This window comes from Mustela putorius, unplaced genomic scaffold, assembly GCF_011764305.1.
Source record: "Mustela putorius furo isolate JIRA1106 unplaced genomic scaffold, ASM1176430v1.1 tig00000139_pilon_pilon_pilon, whole genome shotgun sequence".
Classification (NCBI taxonomy): Eukaryota; Metazoa; Chordata; class Mammalia; order Carnivora; family Mustelidae; genus Mustela; species Mustela putorius.
The window spans coordinates 10596610-10623787 of NW_025421293.1; the positions used below are offsets into that span (position 1 = coordinate 10596610).

Sequence of the window (27178 nt, forward strand, 5' to 3'; positions counted from 1 at the left end):
CGGCTCTGCTAACTGCCGCGTGGCCTCGCAGCCTTTACCTTCACCATATCACGAGGATCCAGGCGGCTTTCTAGTGACCTGAACAAATTACCCCAATTGCTTAAAGCAATGCAAATTTATCATTTTAGGATTCTAAGTTAGGAGTCCAACAGGGCTGGTTCCTTCTGGCAGCTCCAGAGAAGAATCCTATTTCCTTGCCTTTTCCGGCTCCTACAGGCAGCTTTCCTCCATTCTGGGTATCAGCTGAGAGAGGTTCCCCAACTTTTAAGTCCAGGGGCTAGATGGGGCGGGATAACTGACTCAGCCAATCCAGGATACTTGCCTCATTTCACAACCCCTCCCCTCAACCGCCTCTTGAGAGCCCCGTCCCGCCATTTAGGTCTCATATTTTAGAGTTCTCGGATCAGGACACAGCAGTCCTGGCAGCGGGGATGGGGGTACCGCCTACCAGACCCCAATTCACAGAGTTCCTGCTGTTATAAAACGAGAGCCTGCTGGAGGGCACGCAGCTGCATAGAGTTCAACAGACAATGATTACTCGATTGTCTCATGACATCTGAATTTTAAGTTTGCAAATGGAAGCTGGGAGGGGTGGTGCAGCCGGTCCACACTGGTCACCATACACAGACAGCCCTCCGGGCCCCCAGAGGGCACTGTGACCCCGTCTCTGGCCGGGTTCAGACAGGACGAGATTCCACAAAAAACCATTTGACAACAGAGCTTCTGCTCTCTCCAGTACCACGCAGGACCAGTAACGAGAACATCCTGCAATTCACACCACAAGGAAAGGAAATCGTGGCAGCAAGGTTACAGAAAAATCAATCTTTTATTTCCCCTTGCCTAAGACACTGCTTTGTCAACGGGGCAGCACTGGGGAACATTTAAAAAAAAAAAAATAGTGACCCCAGGCTCCACCTGGGCTGTCTTCTTTCAGCTGGGCAGGGACTCCCCCTTGTGTTTTGTTTTGATTCCTTTTTTCTAAATTAAATTTAATGTGCGTTAGGATTGAGAATGACTAACGCAAAAAGACCATAATTTTATGAAATTAAGCCATTATGAAGTTAATCAGATTACGGGCTGAACGCCGCAGACAACAACAGCTCAGACCACAGCAGCAGAGGCCAGAGTTGACTTGCGAGGCATTCTTCCTATTTCTGTGACCTGTCCTTGCTTGTACACGCACACACATTCAAGCGCAAACAATGTGGCAAACAAAAAACGTCACAAGCAATGCTCCGTGTAGTTTGAAGAGTCTCGAGATGGCTTCTAAGGATCTGGTCTTCTTCTTCTTCTTTTTTTTTTTTTAAAGAGTAGGTTTTTTTGCAAACAAAAATGGCTAGTTAAAACTCTGCATTTGGAAACATAAAAATCTGCAATAAAATGTATAGGTCCATAAAATGGGAAGCGTTGTCAGCTTTGAGAAAGGACGTCCAGGTTGGCAATGTGTCTCATGGTTGGCCTTCCGTGGGGACAGTTCCAGGGGTGGTCCATCTCGCCCATGTGGGTAATGAGTTTTTTCATCTCGCTTGTGCTAAGGGCAGTTCCAATCATCACCTGAAGAGGAGACACAATGATTTAAAGTTGTACTGGTTTTGGTTAGAATAGTGACTCTTTAGTAGCATTTTGCTCTGAAACAAAGACCGACAAGATTAAAACTCAAAAACAGTGTTCCCGGAGAAAGGGACCCTACCTACCCTCCACCATCTCAGGCACCCCCACCTTTTTGGGAAATGCAGCCCCTCCCCCACAGCTGCACACCTCGGCCAGAGACGCTGACCACACCAGCCAGTCTCCACCACCGCCTCCATCCCACTGCCCTGACCGGTCACCTCCCTGCGGCCCCCTGCCGGCCAGTCTCCACTCAGCAGCCAGCAATTTATTTTGTGTTTTTTAAAAATGTTTTTTAAAGATTTTACTTATTTGAGAGAAAGACAGAGAGTGCGAGACTAGAGTACAAACACGGGAGCAGCGGAGGAGAAGCAGGCTCCCTGCTGAGCAGGGAGCCCGACATGGGGCTCCATTCCAGGACCCTGGGAGCATGACCGGAGCCGAAGGCGGATGCTTAACGGACTGAGCCACCCAGGCGCCCCCATCTTAAGGGAAAAAAGGCAGGTCAGATCACAGCCGCGGCTCACCTTCTCAGCGCTTGCCTCTCACCTGGCTAAGAGCCCACAGGCATCAGCTGATTTGGCCCTCACTGGCCTTAGTGCCTGCACCTGCAAGCTCGCATTCCTCCCTGTCCCCACTCCAGCAGGCCATCTCCTACGGAGAGACCACGCAACCACCTGCCCCAGGACCCTGACACAGGCTATGCCCTCTGCCCAGGAGACTCCATCCCCAGATACTTAACATGTCTCACTGATCCCCCCCACTTCAGCTTCTGTCCCTGACTCCTCTCAGGGGCACTCCCTGTCTGTCCCTCTGTGGCCCTCACCCTGTTTTTCTCCATAGCACATATCCCTACGGGGCATACATAGGGCAATAAGCAGGGTCCACAGCAAACACGGAGAAAGTGACCCCTGAGAAACACGCCTGAGCCTACGCGTCCCCTTCCTTCTTCCACATGCCACGTGCCGCCCCAAAGTCATGACAGACACACGGCTCTGCCACGCTGGAGAGAAATAAGGCAAGTATCACCTGGGGGGCCGGGCTTGAGTGCCTGAAGAAGCTGCTTCAGAGGGGAGCTCAGGAGGAGCCCAAGGACAGGAGGTCAGCCAGGTTGATGAAGGACAGCTTGAGGCGGGAGAAGGCTAGAGCAGCAGTGGACCTGGAAGGTGGCCCGTGTGGCTGCAGCTGAGCGAGCAGACAGGGCGAAGGGCCGGCAGGGCAGAGCTTGGGCCCCTCGGGGTGCTGCAGAGCAGAGCCACGAGGCTCCTGGGTCTGCTGGGGGGCAGCGGGCCCGAGGGCAGCCTGTGGCCGCAGGGAGCTCGGAGTCACACTGAGACAGGATTCTGAGAGGCCTGGCTGTTAGCACAGGCGCATCTTGCTGCCCCCCCCCACCGTCACCCCAGGATCAGGACACCAGCTCCAGGTCTTCATCAATCAAAGCTCTGTAGCTGGAAGTCGGACCCAGACCCCCACTCTCTGCTCTAAGTATCCCTGCCCCGGAGTAACGTCATCCAATCCCAAGGCGGTGAGGTGCCCCGAGTTTCCTCTCAGGCACTGACATTTCCTCTGAGCTCGGATTCATCAATCTGACCGTTTTCAGACACGTCCACTTACAGCCTGACCGGGCCTCAGACACGACTTTTAGGCTGGAACAGCTTTTAGGCCACCTGCCCCCCCCCCGAAACATGAACAAGCCGCTGCCTTCCGCACCTGCCCTCCCTCCGCTCTGGCACCCCCACCTCAGCCTGCCCTCCGCCACCACAGCCTCGGGGCAGCATGGGCTCCTGGGGGCCCCCGGGATCGTCAGGCCCTGCGTGGGGCCCCGGACGCCATGCTGGCTCCACTCCAGTCACTCGGGCAGCCTTGGGCTTGGGTCAACCCCTCACCCACTGGTCTTCGCACTTCACGCCCCATTCAGAGGGCTTGTCCTTGAGGGGCTCCATGTCCCCTTCCCGGCGTCAGCTCAGATGCCCCCTCCTCAGACAGCCCTTCCCCGGTCACCACGTCGCCGGCTCACCCAGGTTTCCGAGGCTCTAACTTCTTTCCTGAACGTATGAGTGTTGGAAGTTGCCATGATTTTTGCTTATATCTTTTCCCCCCCACTAAGCTATAAGCTCCACAAGGGCGAGGACCTTGTCCTTCTTGTCATCTCTGTGTCCCCGGCACAGGGACGGGACGGGCCACACGGCCCAGGCTCAGGGAGTATCTGCTGAAGGGAGGGCGTCCCGGCCGCTCCCAGGAGCCAATCCAGCGGTGATCCAGATGTACCTCATTTACTTTGACATCAGGCCGATCACCCCCCCACCGCCACCACCTCTGGGACAGCCCAAGCGGCAGCGGGTGAACAGGGCACCCCATGAGGTGCCCACCAATGGAAAGACTTACAAAGTCCCTTGCAGTGGCCTTTAGGGCCGGCAGCAGCAATGCTCCTCTGCCCACAGAGGACAAACCACGGGCCTAGACAGCTCACCGCTCCAGGATGGGTGACAGTCTAACAGGGCATGCTGCCCGTAATTACAGCCCAGAGGTCAGAGACCACACAGGTGCGTGCGGCTTTTGGGGTACACACGCTCACAACCGCACGTGGCTGTTCCAGACGACGACCCAGGGCAGTTCCGGCCACTGTGCTGGCAGACGAGCGCCCTTTACTTACAGACTTCCGACAGGCTCTGGAGGCAAACATCTGCCTGACTCGGGAAGGCCGGCACATCACCCCGGGGCTGTCGCTCAGCATAAAGATCAGTTCGTCGATGTCCTGGGGTCCGAAGGTCCAGTTTTTACTCGTTGGCAAGGAAATCAATTTAGCCCTTTCGGTGACTGGAGCTAAAAGAAGAAAATTTGGAGAGGACTTCGTTTTTTTTTTTTTAAAGATTTTATTTATTTATTCGACAGACAGAGACCACAAGTAGGCAGAGAGGCAGGCAGAGAGAGAGAGAGGAGGAAGCAGGCTCCCCGCTGAGCAGAGAGCCCGATGTGGGGCTCGATCCCAGGACCTTGAGATCATGACCTGAGCCGAAGGCAGAGGCTTTAACCCACTGAGCCACCCAGGTGCCCCGAGAGGACTCCGTGACTTGAAGAGCACAGTCCCCTCCAGAGCTACCTGTGATACGGGAAGGGAGGAAAGCAGCATTATGCATTCTGGGGGGACCGTGTCCATCTCTGATGAAATGCACGGATCTACAGAACCTCAAAGACTGTCCCCGGCGCTGACAGGACGCACATCTTGACAACTCACCCTCTTCGTCAATGACAAAATCAAAGCCGTTCTTTCGGAATATTTCCAGGTTTTCTATGAGAACAGCTTCATTGACAGCCGTTAAGTTGAGAGTCTGCGGTCTGAAAGAACAGAGAAAAGCGAGAGATGCAAACCCAGTCTCGAAGTCAGACCTTTAGCTACAAAGCAGAAGGGAAACTAAACCAGTACGTGTGTCTCTGAATTCCTTTCAAAAAGCAATGTTTTTAAGCAGCAACACTTTCTTGAGCTACGTGCCTTTCCTGTCATACGACTGCTTGAGAATTCCTGTTTAATCTTTTATTCAAGTTAAAATGACCACAAAAGCAGCTGGCTTTCCTCAGTCGCCCACCCCCTCCCCACGGCCTGGGCTTCTCCGAATCTGCTCCTTAAAGATAACGGGAGAACACGAAGATGCCATCTTTCCCTCCCGTGCTATGTTACAGCATCTGAAGCAGAATAAAGAGCATTTGTTTGCCATCCTGCCACTTCTGTCTGAGGGGCAATCCGTCCCCCGGTGCTCCTGGATTCACCGAGCGCTTAGTGAGACAGATAATGGCTCGGTCTCTGTCCTCATGGAATAAAAGACCAGTGGGGAAGAACACCATTGATCAAGTGGTCAAACAAACTATTATTACAAGGCAAGCTGCCGATCAGGAGAAAGAGACACTCAGGCCGTAAGAGCACAGAGCAAGGGAGACCAACCGGGAGGCTGGGGGCAGGGAAGGTGTCTCTGAGGAAGGCGCCTCTGAGCTGAGATGAGGGAAAGGGTGGCGGCAGTTATCAGGTAATGGATGGAGGGGCGAGTGCAGGGACAAGCATTCTAGGCAGGGACAAGTCTATGCAAAGGCCTGAGGACAGACCGCTGACGTTCCCAGAGCCACACACAAAGACACTTTGTTCTTCTTGATGGCCATGTGAAGATTTATCAGGCCTGTCCAGGTTTTGGAAACAAAAGATGGCCATTGTGCCTTGAGTATGGAGAATGAGGAGGTGAGGGCATAGGGAGACCACACAGGGCCTGGTACAAAAGGATGGACCTATGATCTTTATCCTTGAAATATGGCCCATCTAGGAATCTGAGTGGCCTGTGATTACCTGAGCTAACCTGAAATGCCATAAATGAGAGGTTATTTATCTAAGATGGCTGAAAACTAAAAGATCTCTGTAGAAAAAGTAGGAATAATCCAGTGTGATAAAGTAGCTTTTTTTTTTTAGGACTTTATTTATTTAGAGAGCATGGTGGGGAGGGGCAGAGGGAGAGAATCTTCAAGCAGACTCCCTGGTGAGCCCCCAGTCCAATGCTGGGCTCGATCTTATGACCCTGAGACCACAACCCAAGCCAAAACCAACAGGCAGACGCTCAACCGACTATGCCACCCGGGTGCCCTGATAAAGTAGCTTATTGAATGTCTTTAGTGTTACTATTTAAACCTGCTGAAAAGAAACAGAATTCACCCATTCCATAGGAAAGAGAGTACTCTGTAAACTCAGCGTATTTTTCCTGCCAAGTGACTGTTGTAGCTGAAGTTCTCTTCACACCAGCATCTCCTCCTGTTAGGATCTGAGTGTGTTTCTCGAGGTCGTTGAATTCCCCAAATACAAATCTAGGACCTCAGGGCACCTGGGTGGCTCGGTGGGTTAAGCCTCTGCCTTCAGCTCAGGTCATGATCTCAGGGTCCTGGGATCGAGCCCCGCATCGGGTTCTCTGCTCAGCAGGGAACCTCTTTCCTGCTCTCTCTCTGCCTACTTGTTATCTCTCTGTCAAATAAATAAAATCTTAAAAAAAAAAAAAAAGAACATAACATATTAGTTGTAAGAACTTGGGCAAGTCACCTAACTACTGTGTTTGTGCCATAGGGATGCTTGTGGCTAAAGGACTGAGACACACGCCTAAGCCCTGAGGTCTTAAACTTTAGGGCTGAAGAAGACACTGAGAATTCTGAACAGGAAAACGAACTCACGCTATGAGCCTCTGACCCTGGAGGGCAGTGTGTTGCTGCAGCATCTCAAAGTTGTATTTCTCATCTGTGGCGTGCTGGTCCACTATGAAGATGTCGGCGTTCAGTTTGGTGATTATAAATCCCAGGTTAAACTGACCAATGATCTCCATCTCAGCGAACATCGCTTTACTGCGTGTAGACAATGTTCATTATGAGACATTATCATTTTAAAAGATTACTTTTCATAGACTGTAATACAAAACCAACAGTACAAAAACATCAAAGAGAGAAAGGCCCTAATAATTTCACTTTCTTGGGGGTGCCTGGGTGGCTCTGTTGCTTAAACAGCTGCCTTTGGCTCAGGTCATGATCCCAGGGTCCTGGGATCAAGCCCCGCATCAGGCTCTCTGCTCAGTGGAGAGCCTGCTTTTCCCCCTCCCTCTGCCTGACACTCTGCCTACTTGTGCACTCTCTCTCTGTCAAATAAATAAATAAAATCTTAAAAAATAAAACAAAATTTAAAAATTTCATTTTCTTTTTTAAGATTTTATTTCTTTGAAAGAGAGAGAGCAAGCACACAAGCAGGGCGAGGGGCAGGTGGAGAGAAAAAGCAGACTCCCCGCTGAGCAGGGAGCCCGATGCACGACTGGATCCCAGGACCCTGAGATCATGACCTGAGCTGAAGGCAGAGGCTTCACCCACTGAGCCCCCCAGGTGCCCCTAGTAATTCCACTTTCTAAAGAAAACATCAGCTGTTGGTTCATTCCTCCAGCTCCCCAGAGACGTATTAGTTAGAACTGTTCCTCTGGCGTACCTCCTCGCAGACCTTTGTCTACACGTTGTTTTAAACAAACAAAAATGGGATCCTAATTCTTCCTGCTGTTCTACTGCCATCACTTCACAATGTGTCTCAGGTGCGTCCCCAGACCCTCCCGTATCGAGCTCCTTCATTCTCTCCGGGGGCGCACAGGAGCTCACTGCGTGGGTGTTACCACAATGTGTCTGGCAAAGTCTCCACCAAAGGGCACTTCAGCTGCTTCCATTTCAAGTAATAGGAAAAACGCTAGAACAAACGTTCATGGATGTCAATCCGCACTATCCTGGGGGTATCTCGGTGTGATGAATCCCTAGGTGTGGACTAACATTCTTCTGTATTTTGACAGACCTACAGAAGCGTGCACACCCACCAGCGGTGTGCAAGATACCTTTTCCCACCCCCGGGGGTCAGTCCTTCTGACACCTGCCAAGCCCACCAGCAGGTTGTTGGGTGGGTGGCTTCAAAGTCTGACTCCGTGAGTGACCACGGGCGTCAGGGCAGACAGGAGACACATAGCACCGCTGATCTTCACCGGGGACGCGGACATCACCATTCTCCAGCCCACACGACTCATGAGCACCGGCCCCATGGCCGCAGGATGCGGGACTGTCAGAGCTGGGGCGGGAGCACGTGGGTTCGCAGACCGTGCCTGGAGCAGAGACCGGAACCAGCCCTTTCTTTCTGTAAGCACTCCCGTGCCCCGAGGAAGTCTTCCCACAGCACAGCGGCCGCCTGGGCGCCTGTGGGGCCTGCTTGGGTGGGTGCATCCCCAGTCAACCAGGGGCGAGAGTCTAGCAGTGACGCCTCCGTGCGCCATGGGTTACCAACCTCCCATTTCCTGTCGACAGGGAGAGCCGAGCAGGGAGCTCAAGTCCAAGGTCAGGACCAAACCAATCCCCAAGCCCTATCTTTGAGGGTGTGTCTCCTGGGACCATTCCTGGTAATGATTCCATGTCAGAGTCCAATCAAGATACAAAAACCACACCCGTGATTTGAACAGGGAAAATTCATAAGAAGGTACTGGAAGCTAGTGTAAGGTTAACTACTTAGTTGAGTAACACAGGATTAACACAGGAGTAGCAAACGCAGGAAGCAGCTCCCACTTCCAGGGATACACCTGAAGAAGGAACTGCAAGAGCACCCCTACCCTCCCCCCCGCCCCGGGGCTGAGTTTCCGACCTGCCCCCCACTGGGTAAAAGTACGTCTTCTAAGTCTCCTGCAGCAACCCAGTGAGCAGCGCTGGGCCTGCAGCTGGCGGCTGCCTTGTAGGAGGAAAAGACAAAGGCAGCCAAGAAGCAAGGAGAGAAGCCAGGCTCCAGCAGTGTCTTGCAGTGTCCCTCCAGCGCCCCCTACTGACAAAGCCTGACAATGCCCCCAGGAGAAAGGCTTCACGCCGTCCAGCTGCCAGGGTTGCAAAGTAGGCAAAGTACAGTGGATCTGAGCTGAGAGGCAACACACGAAGGCAACTCCCTGGCTCCCCAGGTAAATTACGCACAGGAAGAACGTGAAACAGCCCGAAAACTCAGGCAATTTGTCTTTGCCTGTGTATTTCCCACCATGAACTAAAACACTGTAAAATTTTACAATTTTACCTTCAATGGCTGCCTAATCTTTCACTCAGAATGTGTCTCAGGAAAAAGCCATCAGCAGAAGCATAGCTCAGAACCAAGAGCCGATCCAGCAGCCGTGCACTGAAGGCGGGAAGCCAATGCTGAGCCCACCACAGACCAGGGTTCTCCAAGCAACCAACTGCACTATGTGTCATAATGCAGATTCCTGGGCCCCATGAGATCTACTAAGCAGAACCTCCCAAGGCTGGCCACAGTTCTGCGTTTCATGGAAGCTTCCTCGGTGATTGTTATGTACCCAAATTCCAGAACCATGACCACAGGTGATCAGTGAGTATTTGCTGATTTAAAATCACTATTTTTAGGGGCACCTGGGTGGCTCAGTTGGTTAAGCATCTGCCTTTGGCTCAGTCATGATTGGCTCAGGTCATGATCTCAGCTCCTGGGATCGAGCCCCGCATTGGGCTCTCTGCATAGCGGGGAGCCTGCTTCTTCCTCTCTCTCTGCCTGCCTCTCTGCCTACTTGTGATCTCTCTCTCTGTGTCAAATAAATAAATAAAATCTTAAAAAAAAAATGAAATGACTGTCAAAATTAGGCAAGCCTAGTTGTCTGGACAAAAAGTGTCACAAAATTTCAATGCGCTATGTACAAGACACAGCACGTTTCAGTACCCGCTCAGACAAAACATATACAACATTCAAAAAGATGAAAGTTACATATTTCAAGAAAATTCCTCATTTTTAGAAATCACTTTGTTGATTATTCTCAACAAAGTGGTGGTGACCAGCATTTTCTATTAACAGCATTAACAGCTTTCTTTAAATTGAATCCCTTATTACTTAGCCTTACCCGAGGCAATCTTCTGGAAACCACAGGTTTGATAATGCATTGTAATTTCTGGTAATAAATCAATAATAGGGGACACCTGCATGGCTCAGTCAGGTAAGCATCCGCCTTCGGCTCAGGTCATGATCCCAGGATCCTGGGATCAAGTCCCACATTGGGGGTCCCTGCTCAACGGAAAGCCTGCTTCTCCCTCTGTCTGCCTCTCCCTGTTTGTGTGCACGCATGTGCGTGCCCGCTCTTTCTGACAAAGAAAATCTTTTCTAAAAATAATAATAAATAAGATAAAAAAATTTTAAAAATAAATCAGTAATAAGAAATAGCAATGTCTCCAAAAAGCACCAGGAATTCGGTTGCTGTGAGCTGGAAATCTTCAACAAGAGGAAGGAAGTTGGGGTTGGGGTCAAGGAGGCAGTGGTTAATATGGGCTGATGGAAAGGATGTGCTCAGAGATTCTAAGGAAACAATTCTTGAAAGGTTTCATGGAGAAAGAGCTCTTCAGAGAAAATTAATTTGCTGCACATGAGAGGCAATGAAAAGAAGGTGGTGAATGGAAAAAACATCACCAAGGACCCATCTGTGAGGCTAACTAATGGCCAATCTGTGCAGTGGAGATGGACTCTGAAATCAGAATCTTCGAGAAGGAAGATTCTCCGGGAGAAGGAAGAATCTCCGGGACAGGAAGAGGGAGAAGCTTGGGCAGGTGTGATATGGGGATGTGCCAGGTCTGTGGTGCGGGGGAGGCCCCCAGGTACGTCTGTCTGTCCAGCAGCCAGAGGACCAGACCCCCTGCGCTGAGGCGGGGCCACACCTGCGCCCTAAGCCAGGAGAGGAGAGGCGGGCAGAGCAGAAGACAGCCAGGGGCGCAAGAGCAGAGCCTGGAAGAATCAGCCTTGTCCCCTCAGTGCAGCTCACAGACACGCACAAATGCTCCCGAGGAAGAACCTTACCTTATCTCCTTTCTCAGCTCCTCCTCTGCGGCCTGGTTTTCTCCGGGGCAAATCTTGGCCCTGAACTTTCTACACTTCTGGGCTGCTTCTCTCTGCTCTTCTTGCTGCTGTAACTGCTTTATCCGATGAGCTAAAGAGCGCATAGAAAAGGCCAGGGGCACGATTTTCTTGTGGATTTTAACCGCCACATCAACCTGCGACGCTGACGAGGTCTGAGTCTTCACCGGCCCTTGGCGGGCGTCAGAACCAGAAGGGATTCTGTCTTTCTTAAAACGCTTTGTGTGTGAGGAGGACAGGTCGGCAGGCCCGGGCAAGACTCTCTGTGTCCGACCCCCATCCTCTTGGTCGAAATGGTCTTCGGGGTCTGCAGAGTGATGGTCAGTCTCAGGGGACTCCTCCAGAGATGCCACGGATCCTTGGGAAAACCCCCTGTTGGTGTGATGGCCCGTTTCTGGGGCGCCAAGCCCTTCCTCCTGGTCGGCTGGCAGGCAGCTGTGCCCAAGGTCCTGCTCTGTGTCCCCTCTGTCCCTGCGGTCACAGGGGCCCTTTTCTGAACACATCAGCTCCTCCTGGGGTTCGCACGAGTCTGTGCCAGGGATGGGCTTCTGGGTGCAGGGGGCGTCCGAAGCTCCAGGAAGCCGTTCTTGTCTCTTCTGTCTTGGGGACACCCGCCGCAGTTCAGGGCTCTTCGGACCCTGAGGCCTGCTCTCTGCTGTGTGCCGAAGAGAAAAGGTCTCTCTCAGTCTGGAAATGGTCACTGCCCTTTTCTCTTCTCCTCCGGTCCTTAGCGAAGTGGCACCATCCTGCTTTTCTGGCTGACGCTTATCCGTTTCTGCCGAGTGCGTTTTTATTAAGTGACCTGAGTAGATACGAACGGAGCAGAGTATCAGCGGCGGCGCGGAGATGGGATCAGACAGGGTTTCCGCTTGAACAAGCCCTTCACTAAAGCAGGGATCCAAATGGCCGATCAAACACACTCCCAAATCGGGCGCCTGGGTGGCTCAGTGGGTTAAAGCCTCTGCCTTCGGTTCAGGTCATGATCCAGGGGTCCTGGGATCGAGCCCCGCATTGGGCTCTCTGCTTTGGTGGGGAGCCTGCTTCCTCCTCTCTCTGCCTGCCTCTCTGCCTACTTGTGATCTCTGTCTGTCAAATAAATAAATAAAATCTTTTAAAAAGAACAAACAAAACAAACACTCCTGAACCTAAGGGAGCCAGCCCTGCTGTCCCCGTCAGAAATGGCGCCCACGCCGGCCGAAGCCACAGACAGGGATGTTCTTGGCCCTTCGAGTCATGACAGCCCAATCCTGGAAACGACCCAGCTAGCCACAAACGACCCGTGGTGGGTAAATACAAGGGAATGCTGCACAGCAAGGAGAGGGAACGCATTGGGTGCCCCACGTGACATGGTGAGTCTCGCGAGATATCGAGAGAGAGCAACAAATCCCAAGAAAGTCGGGTACTAGGTGGCTTCAAATTAAAAGCAGGTAAAACGAATCTGTGGTGTCTGAAGTCAGGAAAATGGTCACCACCGGGTGGTTGAGGGGTGCCATTTCTTGACCTCAGGGCTCACACACTTGTGTCTGTCTCTCTATCCAGTCAAACGGCTGAAAAAGGACACTGGTCAATCGTGCCTCAGGATGTTCTGATATTCTAGCAGGTTCTTTTTACGGGGGAGCCTCTGGCAAAGTGCCTGTGAGTGGGCTCAGAGATGCCAACCTGGCCCGTTCCACAAAGATGCGTACACAACTGACCATCGTCCGCTCCCCACTCCACACACACCTGGATCTGCAGGACCTCACACCGAGAGCAAGCAGGGCGGACGGGGGTTCCCTGCATCCAAATCAAAGCTCCGCCACTCGACTGTCCAAGTTTCTGTGCTCCTGCCCCACCCCAGCCCTCGGGAGCTTTACCTCCACGAGATTCCAGGTTATCAAAATGGGAGCGCGCCCGGTGTCTTCCAAATCGCCCTCTCCCACGCCTGGGGTGCTGGGAATGGAGGACAGACCTGCTCTGTATCCCTGTCCCTCCCCTAAGCCCCTGACTTATAGCAACTCCTTTATCTTATATGTTCAAAGCCTCATCCCCAAAGCATTTCCTCTCACTGGGAGCCATACTCATCTTGTCACCTTAGCTTTCCACCAAACCCTAGTTTCAGCACCCTCCGCGGCTCTGGTCTTCCCCCAATTTGGAGGATACAACGAGGGGCACCCACGACCTCCAGCTCTGTGCACGTGGACACGGAGACTGGGGCAGGCTGGTCTGCAGAAGACAGGATGCCCCCCACGGAGCAGATGTGGCCCTCAGGGGAGGTCATGGCCCACCCTTCCCTCCGCCAAGGAGGGCAGCTTGGGTTCAACTCTGGTCCCCCTCCCAGATGTCCTGGCTGCATGTGGTTTGGATAAAAAAGAATCAAACTTTAAACAGATGGCTGATCGCGTATGACCAGGCAGTAAGCTAACAGTCATGCCTGTTACTCTTACAGACGTTGGTGAGCTTTGTGGCAACACTCATTCCAATGTGGCACTCCGTGAAGAAGTCACGGGGTGACACGAGGGAAAATGGCAGAGTGAGGGCCTCAGACACTCCCCGCTCCAACAAAGAAATGAGAAAATGGGCAAAAGTGGTCAGTATCGGCTTTTTCAGAACTCTGGAAATGAACAAAAGGCTTGCCCTGCACACGAGTGTTTATTAAAGAGAAACCGTATAGTCCTGGCGAACCCGCATCTTCCCTGGGTCGGCCTCACATGCCACCATTTCTCTTATCCATCAGATTTCCTCACGTCTGCGGCTCACACTGTCGAGTGTGACGCCTCCTCTGAAAGAGGAGATTGTTGGGGCGCCTGGGTGGCTCAGTGGGTTGGGCTTCTGCTTCAGCCCAGGCCATGATCTCAGGGTCCTGGGATCGAGTCCCGCATCGGGCTGTCTGCTCCGCAGGGAGCCTGCTTCCTTCTCTCTCTCTGCCTGCCTCTCTGCCTACTTGTCATCTCTGTCAAATAAATAAATAAAATCTTAAAAAAATAATAAATTAAAAAAAAATAAAAGAGATTGTGTTCCATGTCAAAAAAAACCTATCCCTCCGGAAACAAATAATGCGAAGTACCTCAACAGCTGTGAGTTTTAGAAGCTGTCTGTACACCCACATTCCTCTCACCTTCCACATCCAACAACGGCTGCTGAGAGACACTGAGTTTGTTGACGTCGCTGTCAAACATTCCTACCAAAGACGTCTTTAAAATCGCCAACAGAAGCTTCTCTTCTTGCAGTAAAATTTGCCTTTTATCTGGAGTGACGTTGATATCAACACATTCTAAGGCAAAAAAAAAAAAAAAAAGAAAAAAGATGTTTCTTTTGTTTAAAATCACCTTTAACAAAAGAAATTTTCCCATCTACAGTTTTTTTCACTGGCACTTAACAAAATTACTTTTTTTTTTATTTTTAAAGATTTTATTTATTTGAGAGCAAGAGAGAGAGAGAATGAGTGGAGGAAGGGGCAGAGGGAGAGGGAGAAGCAGATGCCCCACTGAGCAGGGAGCCTGACACAAGACTCGATCCCAGGACCCCAGGATCACGACCTGAGCTGAAGGCAGACGCTTACCCAACTAAGGCACCCAGGCGTCTCATTAAAATCATTGCAATGTCCAGATTAATATTCATAAACTATAAAATTAATTCTTTCAAATAAACAAGAAAAGGATGAACCATTTATTAAATGGATGGAATATGCAAGTATTCAATTGGGTAATTTGCAAAAAAAAAAAAAAAGGCAAATAAACACATGAAAACATACTACAGAAACTATAAGCTAAATGAGGTCCTTCCATCTCCCACTGAGATTGGTTTAAAAATGATACTACCCAGGGGCGCCTGGGTGGCTCAGTGGGTTAAGCTGCTGCCTTCGGCTCAGGTCATGATCTCGGGGTCCTGGGATCGAGTCCCGCATCGGGCTCTCTGCTCGGCGGGGAGCCTGCTTCCCTCTCTCTCTCTCTCTCTCTGCCTGCCTCTCCATCTACTTGTGATTTCTCTCTGTCAAATAAATAAATAAAATCTTTAAAAAAAAAATGATACTACCCAGTACACCTCTGGTAGATGTGTGCATTAATACAGCACAGTCATGGACACAGTAATTCTAGCTCTAGAAATGTATCTTTTTTTTTAAAGATTGTATTTATTTATTTATTTGACAGAGAAAGAGATCACAAGCAGGCAGAGAGGCAGGCAGTGGGTGGGCAGGGGACAGACTCCCTGCTGAGCAGAGAGCCCAATGCAGGGCTCCATCCCAGGGCCCTGAGATCATGACCTGAGCCAAAGGCAGAGGCTTAACCAACTGAGCCACTGAGAAGCCCCTCTAGAAATGTATCTTAAGGAAATTACCTAACTCACAGATAACAATTACAAGGATAGTATTTAAAGTTCTAAAAACTTAAGACAACTTAAATAAGGCTAAAAATTTTAAAGTTTGAGATACTAGGCACTTTGGTGGCTCAGTCAGTTAAGAGTCCTGACTCCTGGTTTCTGCCTAGGTCAGTCTCAGGGTCATGGGATCGAGCCCCGTGTCAGGCTCTGCGCTCAGCAGGGAGTCTGCTTAGAATTCTCTCCTCCTGCCCCTATTCCCTGCTTGTGCACACACATGTGCGCTCTCCCTCTTTCAAATAAATGTATCTTTAACAAAAAGTTTAAAATACAATGGAATAGAATGAACGCAGCCACTAATATCATGTTTCTGATAATTTTTAATGACATGGAAAAAAGAAAACATTCATGTCTAAAAATAAAGAGCTTGATACAAACCTACTCAAAATTATTTTCTCCCTGCAAAGGATAGGGGCAGGTATATACGCCATTACCTATTTTTTTAAGTTGTGCACCATATCTCTAAGTGCTTAGAAAATAATACTAAAAAAAAAAAAAAATTAGGTAACAATAAACCAGAATTTTCCCAATCGGAAGAAAAATATGCATCATTTTTAAAATCAGGGAGAACGCTTAGCTTGCCTTCTCCCTTGGGTGCCAGGAAAAAGTCACATTTGTCTGATAATACAAGTAATCCTGTCTCAAGCAGAATCAGGAAAATCTATTAAAAAAATAAGTGTATAACATTAAAGGTCTGTACGTAAGAAAAGAAAAGAAAGAAAGAAAAATACATTGTCAGTAACTATTGCTACAAAAGTCTCTTTCCGGTCGTTATCAGGGCTTTATAATTTCATTTCATTCCTTTCGGGGTAAGGCACCAATGTGACAGAGAGCTCGGTGGAACTTACCTGAATCAACAGAAATATTAAGAACGACAAATGGATACTGATGTCGATTATACATGTGATAGACCTCGTTCACGAGCCTGGAGACCTACACACAAAACAAAGATTAAAAACGAACATCTGCTCTCCCAACATGCTGTCCTAACTAGAGGGATGTATTTTAACAGCTTTATTGAAGCACAGGAGGCCTCCAATAAACTACACGTATTCAAAGTACACAGTTTGAGAAGTTTACAGTCAAGGTCAGTAAGATTATCATCAAGACCATCAGTACAGCCATTGCCCAGAAAAGTCTCCTCGTGTCCCTCAAAGGGATATTTTTAATTATCAACCCCTAAACCTGAATCTTTTTTCCAATCCAAAGATGCTTTTGAAGAAATATCAGAAGATAGAGATGCAGCCTATTTATTTATCTATTTTAACTCTGGTGTCGTTAACATGATGCAGGTGCAATTTAAATGCTCATAGGGGTACCTGGATGGCTCAGTCATTAAGCGCCTGCCTTTGGCTCAGTTCATGATCCCAGGGTCCTAGGACTGAGCCCTGCATCGGGCTCCCTACTTACTGAGGAGCCTGCTTCTCCCTCTCCCACTCTCCCTGTTTGTGTTCCCTTTCTCATTGTCTCTCTCTCTTTCAAATAAATAAAATCTTAAAAAATAAATAAATGCTCATTAGACACAGGTTAATGTACGCAGAAATGTGTTTATATGACTTTATAATGTGATTATTAAATAGGGTCAAACTATAAAATCGCACCATCTACAATCCAGTGGAAAATGCATAGGTTGAACCACTAAAGATGCACAACCAAAACTGAACCACTAAAACCCATGTAACCCTATCAGAATGACCAGCTTCAGTGTGAGGCAGAAGGTATCAGGGCCCTTATTTTCCTGGAAAAGGGACAGAAGAGAAAAAAACATGAAGCATATGCTCATGTGTCAGTCTTGACTAAAAAGTCCACACCTGACGTGCCTGGGTGGCTCAGTGGGTTAAGCCTCTGCCTTCGGCTCGGGTCATGATCCCAGGGTCCCAGGATCGAGTCCCGCATTGGGCTCTCTGCTCAGCGGGGAACCTGCTTCCTCCTCTCTCTCTGCCTGCCTCTGCCTACTTGTGATCTCTGTCTGTCAAATAAATAAAATCTTTAAAAAAAAAAAGTCCACATGATGGTCAATGTTCTTAGATGTTTACTTTCTACAAATATAGTAACTTCTATAGTAATAAATATGTGGGTTATCGATTGGTAAGTGTACACACATATAAAAATGCAAAAATGAAACAGCCATATAGTACATTTCTTTAAATGGCTGAATAAGATAATTTAAAGCCATGTTTCTGAGTCAAAGTCCTAAGTTTCATGTAAATTTCCTGTGTCAGGAGACCTTTCTTAGATGATAAATAAAACTGGACATTAAAGACAAAAGAAAGAGCAAACACAAAAAAAATCTTTAAATACCTTTGCTGGGTCACAAGGCCGCCCATTGATGAAGAAAAACTGTCTGTCTGTTGAACTTCTTCCAACACCATGAGCACAATAAGAGATGAAGCCTGAGATGCTGTTCAATGTTCATACGGTAAGGGCAGGATTCCAGAATGAAAGGGTTAATAACACATCAGAGGGCATGTTCTTACAGTAAAAACAAAATAAAAATAGAATACCTGGTGACGTGCTAAGTATTAACATTTCAGTTAATGTGTATCTGTGTTCTATTCTGATAAATCATTAGAAGAACACAAACCTTCTGGAATGTTCTATAGCTCCTGTAGTCAACAAATTCACCACAGGCAACGCAGTGGTTTCAAAATGTAATTGCTTCAGCTCTCCTCTCATACTTGACCTATTAAATTCTTGGCCTCATGCAAGGAGTGAGTTTCACCTCAGACTCTCATTCTGGAACCTTCCAGATGACCCCAGGGGCTATCCAGGGAGTCGAACTACTTGTATTCATTATTTCTGCCCATATTCCCTGCCCTTTAAAACTATGCTCTCCATCAGCAAACCCCTGTCTACTAATATATTGCGAAAGTGCTTACTCTCCTTGTGAACTACCTCAAGGATATGCGCACTTCCATAAGAACAATGTCTGCAAAAAGAAATGAGTCCTGGGAAGCCTGGGTGGCTCAGTGAGTTAAAGCCTCTGCCTTCCACTCGGGTCATGATCTCAGGGTCCTGGGATCGAGCCCCACATCGGACTCTCTGCTCAGAGGGAAGCCTGCTTCCTCTTCTCTCTCTCTGCCTGCCTCTCTGCCTACTTGTAATCTCTGTCCGTCAAATAAATAAATAATCTAAAAAAGAAAAGTAAGCAAAATAAATTTTAACATTAAAAAAAAGAAACAGGGGTGCAGGTTAAGCCTCTGCCTTCAGCTAGTGTCATGATCCTGGGGTCGTGGGATGGAGCCCTGCATCCGGCTCTTTGCTCGGCAGGGAGCCTGCTTCCTCCTCTCTTTCTACCTGCCTCTCTGCCTGCTTGTGACCTCTGTCAAATAAATAAATAAATAAATAAATGATCTTTAAAAAAAAAAATCATAAAAATTTTTAAAAAGCAACAGTGATTTTAAGATTAAAATCACCATCTTTAAAAACGAAAAGCTCCAGAGAAAACATTTGATCGCACTTTTCCCCCCTACAGCCACCTACTCACTGAAAGAGGGTGCGGAGGGCGTCAGCTTGGCTCAGCCCGAACTCTTCACAAATGGAGTCACTAGGGGGCAGCTGAACAAAGGGAATGAGGCTTTGCAGCTAAAAGAAAGCAAGTCACAGTTAATTCCTAACAAAAATAGGAGGAACCCAACTTCAGAAAGGAAGATACAGAATGAGGGCTTTGGGTGTTTCCTTTCCTTGGACAGGCCATTCACATTAAGAGCACAAAGAGTCTCGACTGCTGCTTCTGGCAGTAAGAATAAGTGATTTTTTTAATTAGAAAGATGAACTGCTTGGGCTCATCCTTGTCCGTAATGAATACATTGCCCACGACATATTTTTTTCAGATGGAGAGTAATAGGAGGGCTTTCTTCTCTGGAAGAATAAAGTAAAACAATCTATCAGGCCTCAACATTCATTTCTGTGATAAGTATCTAATACAAAAATCAATCATTGGGGGCGCCTGGCGGGGTCCGTCAGTGGAGCGTGCGCGACTTTTGATCTCCGGGTTGTTAAGTTCGAGCCCCACGCTGGGCGGAGAGCTTCCTTAAAAATAAAAAGGAAACGTGATCACTGGATTTTGTTTTTTATTCTTTGGAAAGGACAATGGAAAGCTGCCCTAACTACGGGAGCAACAGAATGTTTGTTAAATAACCGGCCACCACTACCTGTTTGTGCCCGAACACCGAGGCAATGTTTTCCTTTACGCTGCGGCTCCCGCTGGTGCAGACCACCGGCTGGCGTCTCCCTGGTCCCACCTGATTGCTGCAACTGACACGGATGCCCGCCGAAATGATACAGTACGCGTGCAAGACCTGGACCATTTTGGCGTACTCCTGGGTGAAAAAACACAAATGCCAGACTCCGCGTTACCCTAATCCTGCAAGAATTACATGATTCAAGTTAAAACACGCATCTACCTCTGTACGTGCTGTACAAGAGAATTCACCGGCTTCGGTTCCTAGCCACACTTCTCTCGTACCCACAGTGTCCATGCCCACTGCTGTAACTTTATTTTTATTTTTATTTATTTTGTTCTTATTCTTAGAGAGAAAGAAAGCGTGAGTGGGGAGGGATGAGGGGGAGGAGCACAGGGGGAGAGGGAGGATCACAGGCAGACGCCCTGCTGAGCATGGAGCCTGACCCCGGGCTCCATCCCACAACCCTGAGGTCATGACCTGAGCCGAAATCAAGTGTCAGATGCTCAACTGATGAGCCACCCAAGGGCTCCCATGCCTGCTGCTATAAAAATCCAAAAGTGCATTCCCTTCGACCTGTAATCTTTTCTCTAGCAATTTATTCTTATAGAAAGACTGGCACAATCGATCAAAGATATATGACAAAATGTTCACTGGAACAATCCTGTGAAAAAGTAACCTAAACAACCATCAACAAGGAGCTAATTATGAGACACCCATATCATGGCAGAATAATAAAGAATAAACTAATGAGTCAGCCAAAAAGGTACCTACAATATATAATATGATCCTAATTTTTAAGAAAAAAAAAATCAAAACATATGCATAAAGGTTCTATACATCCGTACACATGTTTGGACATACACCAAACTCCAGGAGGTCAGCTGAGACAACATCAACTTTCTATTACCTACAACTCTGTATTACTTACATGTTTCATATTCTGTATTGCTTGATTTCCTTATACTAATTAATTTATCTCAATTTTTTTTCCAAGATTTATAAAGAAACGAAACTAAAAGGAGTCTGGAGAGACATACAACAATCTGTCAACAGGGGTCATGTCTGGCAAGGATGAGTTCTTTATTCCTATAATTTCTGAAGCACCGATTTTCTTATGATGAGATACAAAAAAAGTTTTTTTCTATATGAAAATTTTTTTTAATAAAGATTTTATTTAGTTATTTCACAGAGATCACAAGTAGGCAGAGAGGCAGGCAGAGAGAGGAGAAAGCAGGCTCCCCGCTGAGCAAGGAGCCAGATGCAGGGCTTGATCCCAGGACCCTGGGATCATGACCTAAGCTGAAGGCAGAGACTTTAACCTACTGAGCCACCCAGACACCCCCAAAATGTTTTATTTTTAAATAAAGAAAGGGATGCCTGGGTGGCTCAGTAGGTTAAGCACCTGCTTTCAGCTCAGGTCATGATCTCAGGTTCCTGGGATTGAGTCCTGCACTGGGCTCCTTGCTCAGCAAGGAGCCTACTTCTCCCTCTGCCTGCTGCTCTCTCTCTGACAAATACATTAAAAAATGTTCAATAAATAAATAACAAAAATGTTTAAATTTTGCCTGTAGTAAACATATATTTTTGTGAAATGTCATCGTTCAACCAGTAAAAATTGCTTTATAAGAAAGTTTTTAGCTGCCTATATTATATAACTTTTTGATTATGAAAAACTATATATAAAAAACAGAAAAGCACAAGGAAGACAGCAAAAAGCACACATGATCGCACCTCCCAGGATAACCACAGGTGACAATCATTCATCTTCACTTCCAGCCTTCTTTCTACACATTTGAGGCCAGCTGCTTTGTTTTTATAAAACTGTAGTCATCTGAAGTATAATTACATATACATACATTTATACACAGTTTTTAGCTGCTTTTTTATTTTTACTTATTTTTTTTTTAAGATTTTATTTATTTATTTGACAGACAAGACAGACAAGGATCACAAGTAGGCAGAGAGGCAGGCAGAGAGATAGGAGCAAGCAGGTTCCCCGCTGAGCAGAAAGCCCGATGCGGGGCTCGATCCCAGGACTCTGGGATCATGACCTGAGCTGAAGGCAGAGGCTTTAACCCACTGAGCCACCCAGGCACCCTTTAGCTGCTTTTTTTAAAAATGCTTTATTTTATTTTATTTTATTTTATTTTATTTGTCAGAGAGAGAGAAAAAGAACACAAGCAGGGGGAGCAGCAGGCAGAGGGAGAAGCAGACTCCCCACTGAGCAGGGAACTTGATGTGGGACAGCTGAAGGCAGACGCTTCACCGAATGAGCCACCCAGAAGCCCCTATAACTGCTTTCTTAAACACGATTATATAACATTCGGTTACTTCATTTTCATTCAAATACATAAAAGTTGTAATAATTCATTTCTTAGGAAACCAAGAAAAATAATCTTATTAAGACCACAGATGGGGGCACCTGGGTGGCTCAGTGAGTTGGGCATCCAACTCTTGATTTCGGCTCACACTGTGATCTCAGGGTTGAGAGATCGAGCCCCGCAACGGGCTCCGCACTCAGCATCGAGCCTGCTTGAGATTCTCTCTCTCCCTCTCCTTCTGTCCCGTCCCCCCCGCTCCTGTGCAATGCTCTTTCTCTCTAAATAAAATCCTTAATAAAAACAAACAAAACTATAGTTAAAATTTAAAAATTTTACTTCTTAAAGAACTCATTGCCATGTTACAACACTTAATAAATATGCCTTGGTGATTTTTTTTTTTCTTTTTAAAGAAAAAAAAAGTGGGGTAGGGGTAAATCAACCTAAAGTACAGGCTTTGGTGGGAAAAGGCAAACCAAGCACTTTACAGAAAAATTCAGGGAAGAGAATTCACAAAAGGGTTAACTTTAGTTTCGTGCATGTTATGTCACCGAGGCTCTGGGAAGCTAGGGTTCTGGACTGATTGTACCTTTTTAATATTCCTTTGAAACTCCTTATGACGTACAGGAAGCGTGTGAAACAGCTGCTGCACACTGACAGTCGTCCCTCTGGGGCGTGGGTGGTGGGTTTTCTGGACGATCTTCCCATTGTGATCAAACACCAGTCGAGTCCCGACCTTCGCGGATATGTGGCAGGTAGAAATAGTCACATCGCTGTGAGAGAGAGCAGGTGCCACGGGGTCAGAAACTCACAGGGCTGCGAATCACATGCTCATTTTTCTGACTTTCGTCCTCTAAAACCCCTCCTGAAAAAATGCTGATCCCTCTGAGTCCATCCAAGAAGTTTCCATGAGTGAGGAGTCACCGTAGCATCTAAGGCTTTGCACCTAGCGGACAGTGAGACACAGAGTTCTGTAAATGCTCTGTTTTGATCAAAGCTTTGATATTTGTTTTTTGATTAAGCTGCAAAATAAAAGATCTCCGAGCTTACATATTAATGAATAAAGATGTATTTCTCAGTTTTAGTCCTACTGTTCTAACAATTGTTAACAAGGATCGAAAAAATATTATAGTTCCAATGTATAAATAACAATTCATATAAATTTAGAATCTGTTATACATAATTAAGAACTTTGGTTAAATTTTTTTCCTAGGGGCGCTTGGGTGGCTTAGTGGTGAAGGGTCTGCCTTTGGCTCAGGTCATGATCCCAGGGTCCTAGGATTGAGCCCGCATCGGCAGGCTCCCTGCTCAGCAGGAAGCCTGCTTCTCCCTCTCCCACTCCCCCTGCTTGTGTTCCGTCTCTCCCTCTCTCTAGCAAATAAATAAAATCTTAAAATTTTTTTTTCCCTGAATGTTTAAATAAATCAAAACCAACACGTCTATAACTTACAGTCTCTCTGCTATTTTGACACTGAGAAGGGCAACAATTTTCTTTACAAGAGTATTTACTTCATTTCATTGCTTACATTTTGGAAGTATTACCACTTAGATTGGCAGTAAGATAAAACAGAATGTGGACATTAAAGAAGTTGAGGCATTCAGGATAGAAAAGAATAAGCAATGATTCTAATCCATACATTTTCATTTTCAGAGAGATCTTTTATAAGGGGTCAAGTTAGTAGACAAAAATATTCCATCACCTCAGTGCACAGAGTGAGCTCAGGGCTTCTCCCCGAAAGCCAAAAGTTTCAACCTGAGTTAGGTCAGCAAAGTCTTGAATCTTAGAAGTGTGATGTTTCAGAGCTGAAAGAAAGGTACACAGTAAGACCCAAGACGTCTTAAGTGATATACTACTGACTATTCACAATACCTGCTAAAGTAACTGGTTTCTAAAAAGGCATTTTTGTTTCCGAAGACAGTGTGACTCAAAGTTGTTGAACCATTTTGCCCAAATATTTTAAAACAGGATGAGAAAAATTCAACTTACTTAAGCCTTCAAAGTTGTCTTCTTCTACCCCACATCCATTGTCTGAAACTTCAATGAGCGCCACCCCATAGTCTTTAAGCCTAAGATCTGAAAAGTTTAACATACTCATTTCTCAAAGAACTCATCCATCAAAAGCCTTTATAGTGACATGATTTATAACTTACCTAACGCAAAGGTGAGTCATAACTATATTTATTTAAATGTACTACTGTCATTTGGTGTATTTCATTTTTTTTTAAAGGCCCTCTTGGCAAATTATTAAACCAGATAAAAGAGTTTCATTTTCTTCCTTTCCTTCCTTTCTTTCAAAAGGATAATTTTAACATAGTCATTAAAGAGAAAAGGCACTGGAATCTGACTTCCCAGAATCATATGATCCCAGCTGTGGAACCTCAAAAGCAGTAAATTCCTGTGCCTTCATTTTCTTATTTGTAAAACAGGTAAAATTACAACAATAGTAACTCTTATCTCATAAGGTTGTTCTGCATCTTAAAAAAAGCCGTGTGGCGCATTAGTAAGAACACAATAAAATTAACTGCTTTTATAATTACTACTATCTACCTAAGTATGAGGCACCTAAGAGATGCTCAATTAAAGTTTAAGAAATAAAATTTCTGGGGCACCTGAGTGGCTCAGTGGGTTAAAGCCTCTGCCTTCAGCTCAGGTCATGATCCCAGGCTCCTGGGACTGAGTCCCGCATCGGGCTCTCTGCTCCTCGGGGAGCCTGCTTCCTCCTCTCTCTCTGCCTGCCTCTCTACCTACTTGAGATCTCTGTCTGTCAAATACATAAATAAAATCTTTTAAAAAATAAAATAAAATAAAATTTCTCAGTCTACCAACATTTGATGGTCTCATTACAATCACAAGTGTTTCTTGAATAAAAGAGTAAAAACTGATGGTTCCCTGTGGCTTAACACTCTCCCGAACTTACCAATAGTAGTGGCTCCAGCATCCACGCTATTTTCAACCAACTCCTTCACAGCAGTACTTAAACTGAGTACTACTTGTCCAGAACAAATCTGATGGACTGACTTCCGATCGATAGGTTTGATGGCCTTAGCAAGTTCTGTGCTAAAAACACGCATTATGAGAACCAAAGTGAAGAAGCATTTATGTATTTTCATCTTGGTTTTAAACCCAGGAAATGATTCACCTCTACTAATAGCCAATGCATCTAACACGTGCATTTATTATATTAACAGATCCACTGATTACATTCACAAATATACATGTTGTCCTATAATTCTTACACTTTCATCAAAAAAAAACTTCTGAATAGATACTTCCAATGCAATGGATATTTAGAAATTTAGTTATGGGATCTATGTGGAGGAAACACATGTACCCCTCCACCAATGGGTCAATAATCTTCGGCGACAATGGGCTCTTCTTCTGAAAAGTGAATGCAACACTTCTCCCACCAGTGGAAAACCCAACAGCATATTGGGAAATACACAGTGTTTATGTGAAAACCAAAACCATCTTAGAAAGGGTACCTGTTGTATATCTATTTCCATAGGAGCCTTTGACTCTCCCCTCCAAGTCCAGCCTGACAGCTGCTGCTTTAGCAAAAACCCCCAAAGTTCTTGGCCTACCTACCTTAAGAGTTTCACAACCAATCTGTTTCTACTCTCTCCCTATTTCAACCCACCCTCCATGCTACCAGTTACTTAAGAAATCACAGATCTGGACAAGCAACTTCTCTGCCTAAAATACCTACAAGTATAGGGGTGCCCGGCTGGATCATTTGGAGAAACATGTGACTCTTGATCTTGGGGTCCTGGGTTTGAGCCCCATACTGGGTGCAGAGATTACTTGAAAAATAAATTAGTTAATTAAGTGAACTTTGGGCGGGGGAATCTATGAGCATCCCATTATCTGTTATATGAAAATCTAGTCCTATGCAAAACTGGACCCAAATCTACTTTTCTCTCGTTCCCTCCAATCCTCCGTTCACCAACTCCCCTATATTCTAGTTATAACAAACTGTTCATATCCCAAGCTCTTTTAGACACTGCACCTTGCCCATGCAGGTCTGTCTAGACCGTTCCCCTCGTGCTCCTCTGCCTCGCAAACTCCTGCTCATCCCAAGAACACATTCCTCATGTTCATTAGTTTAGCCACTTTTTTGTAAGAGGCTTAATTGATCATGTGGCTGTAAGAGAACCCAGGAGCCTCCCTGCGAGAGAAATCTTTGGGTAGTCGCCCACAACTGCTAACACACAGCAGACCCTCAATAAACCCTTGTAAAACAAGCAACAAACATCTTTGCTCTTCCTTCGACCTTGCAAAAAAACTGCTCTCAGATTTCTCTTAAATGTGGAAACTGCCGATGGCAACACAAAATGGAAAGAAGTGTCTCTGACACTTACTTAGTCGGCAACACACCATAGGTCACAAGTCCACTTCCGATATTTATGTGGAGGACGGGGGATGAAATAGTTAAACACGGACAGCGAATTTGCAAGACTAGCCGGGGGGCGCCTGGGTGGCTCAGTGGGTTAAGCCTCTGCCTTCGGCTCGGGTCATGGTCCCAGGGTCCTGGGATCGAGCCCCACATCGGGCTCTCTGCTGAGCAGGGAGCCTGCTTCCCCCCCTCCCCTGCCTGCCTCTCCACCTACTTGTGATCTCTGTCTGTTAAATAAATTTTAAAAAATAAAAAAATAAAAAAAATTTTAAAAAAAAAGACTAGCCGGGACACTCGCCCCTCCGAACTGGGTTAGTCAACAGCAATGATATGCTCAAGGAGATGCCAAACTTCTGCATTTTTGAAACCTGTGCGGCTATGCAAATTAGCATGTTTTGAAGCCTCCCCAAATAATCTCAATTTAAAACAAAAAAAAAAAAAAAAAGAGAAAGAGAGAGAGAAACCAGGTAGAAAAGGAGTGAGTTCAGTTTCCTGGGATGCCGTGCTCCCGCTGCCAGTCGCCGGACACGTCCAGGCGTCTAGGCAGAGCCTGCCTGGGAGCCGGCCGGATCCCCCCGCCGACCCCGACCGCAAAGCGCCCTCCAAAGGGCAGCGGGTCCCGGGAGCGCCGAGGGGCCCGCTCCGGGGCCTCCGCGGGCTCCCCCAGCGCCGCGGTCTCCTTCCCTCCCTTCCAGGGCTCTGGAACGACGTGGGCATCGGGGATGGCGACCGCGAGGGGACACCGTACGCATCGCTCACCTCGGCCCCTCCGCTAGCTCCATGGATCCAGAACCCGACCCGCCTCCCCGACTCGAGACAGTTCCCGCGGCAGCTCCCACGGAGGCCCCGCCTCCCTGCCGCCCATTGGCTGCTTCCGACACCGTGCCCCGCCCCTTCCGGATGGGG

The 27178-nt window shown here is 47.2% G+C and overlaps 1 protein-coding gene across 1 annotated transcript; it reads right to left on the reverse strand.

The window, feature by feature from the left end:
* Positions 1-807: 807 nt before the first annotated feature.
* On the reverse strand, positions 808-27175 carry PMS2 (PMS1 homolog 2, mismatch repair system component). Its single transcript, XM_004774972.3, has 15 exons — positions 27032-27175; positions 24797-24936; positions 23866-23952; positions 23579-23681; positions 22468-22651; positions 19528-19695; positions 18861-18958; positions 17675-17774; positions 16222-16306; positions 14115-14270; positions 10964-11822; positions 6805-6972; positions 4844-4944; positions 4262-4431; positions 808-1554 (listed from the first exon to the last, which is right to left on the reverse strand). Exons 1-15 carry the CDS (start codon positions 27052-27054, stop codon positions 1411-1413), a joined length of 2586 nt encoding a protein of 861 aa, XP_004775029.2. The 5' UTR covers positions 27055-27175; the 3' UTR covers positions 808-1410.
* Between the last annotated feature and the right edge of the window lie 3 nt (positions 27176-27178).

What these genes read in the sequence shown, in the direction of transcription:
- PMS2 (XM_004774972.3), bottom strand. Translation starts at nt 27,054, where the DNA reads ATGGAGCTAGCGGAGGGGCCGAG. An exon ending in TTCAAAGGAATATTAAAAAG is followed by an intron (nt 19,696 to 22,467) that starts GTACAATCAGTC and finishes TTTTTCACCCAG; the next exon opens with GAGTACGCCAAAATGGTCCA. An exon ending in GAGCTGAGAAAGGAGATAAG is followed by an intron (nt 6,973 to 10,963) that starts GTAAGGTTCTTC and finishes GTCTACACGCAG; the next exon opens with TAAAGCGATGTTCGCTGAGA.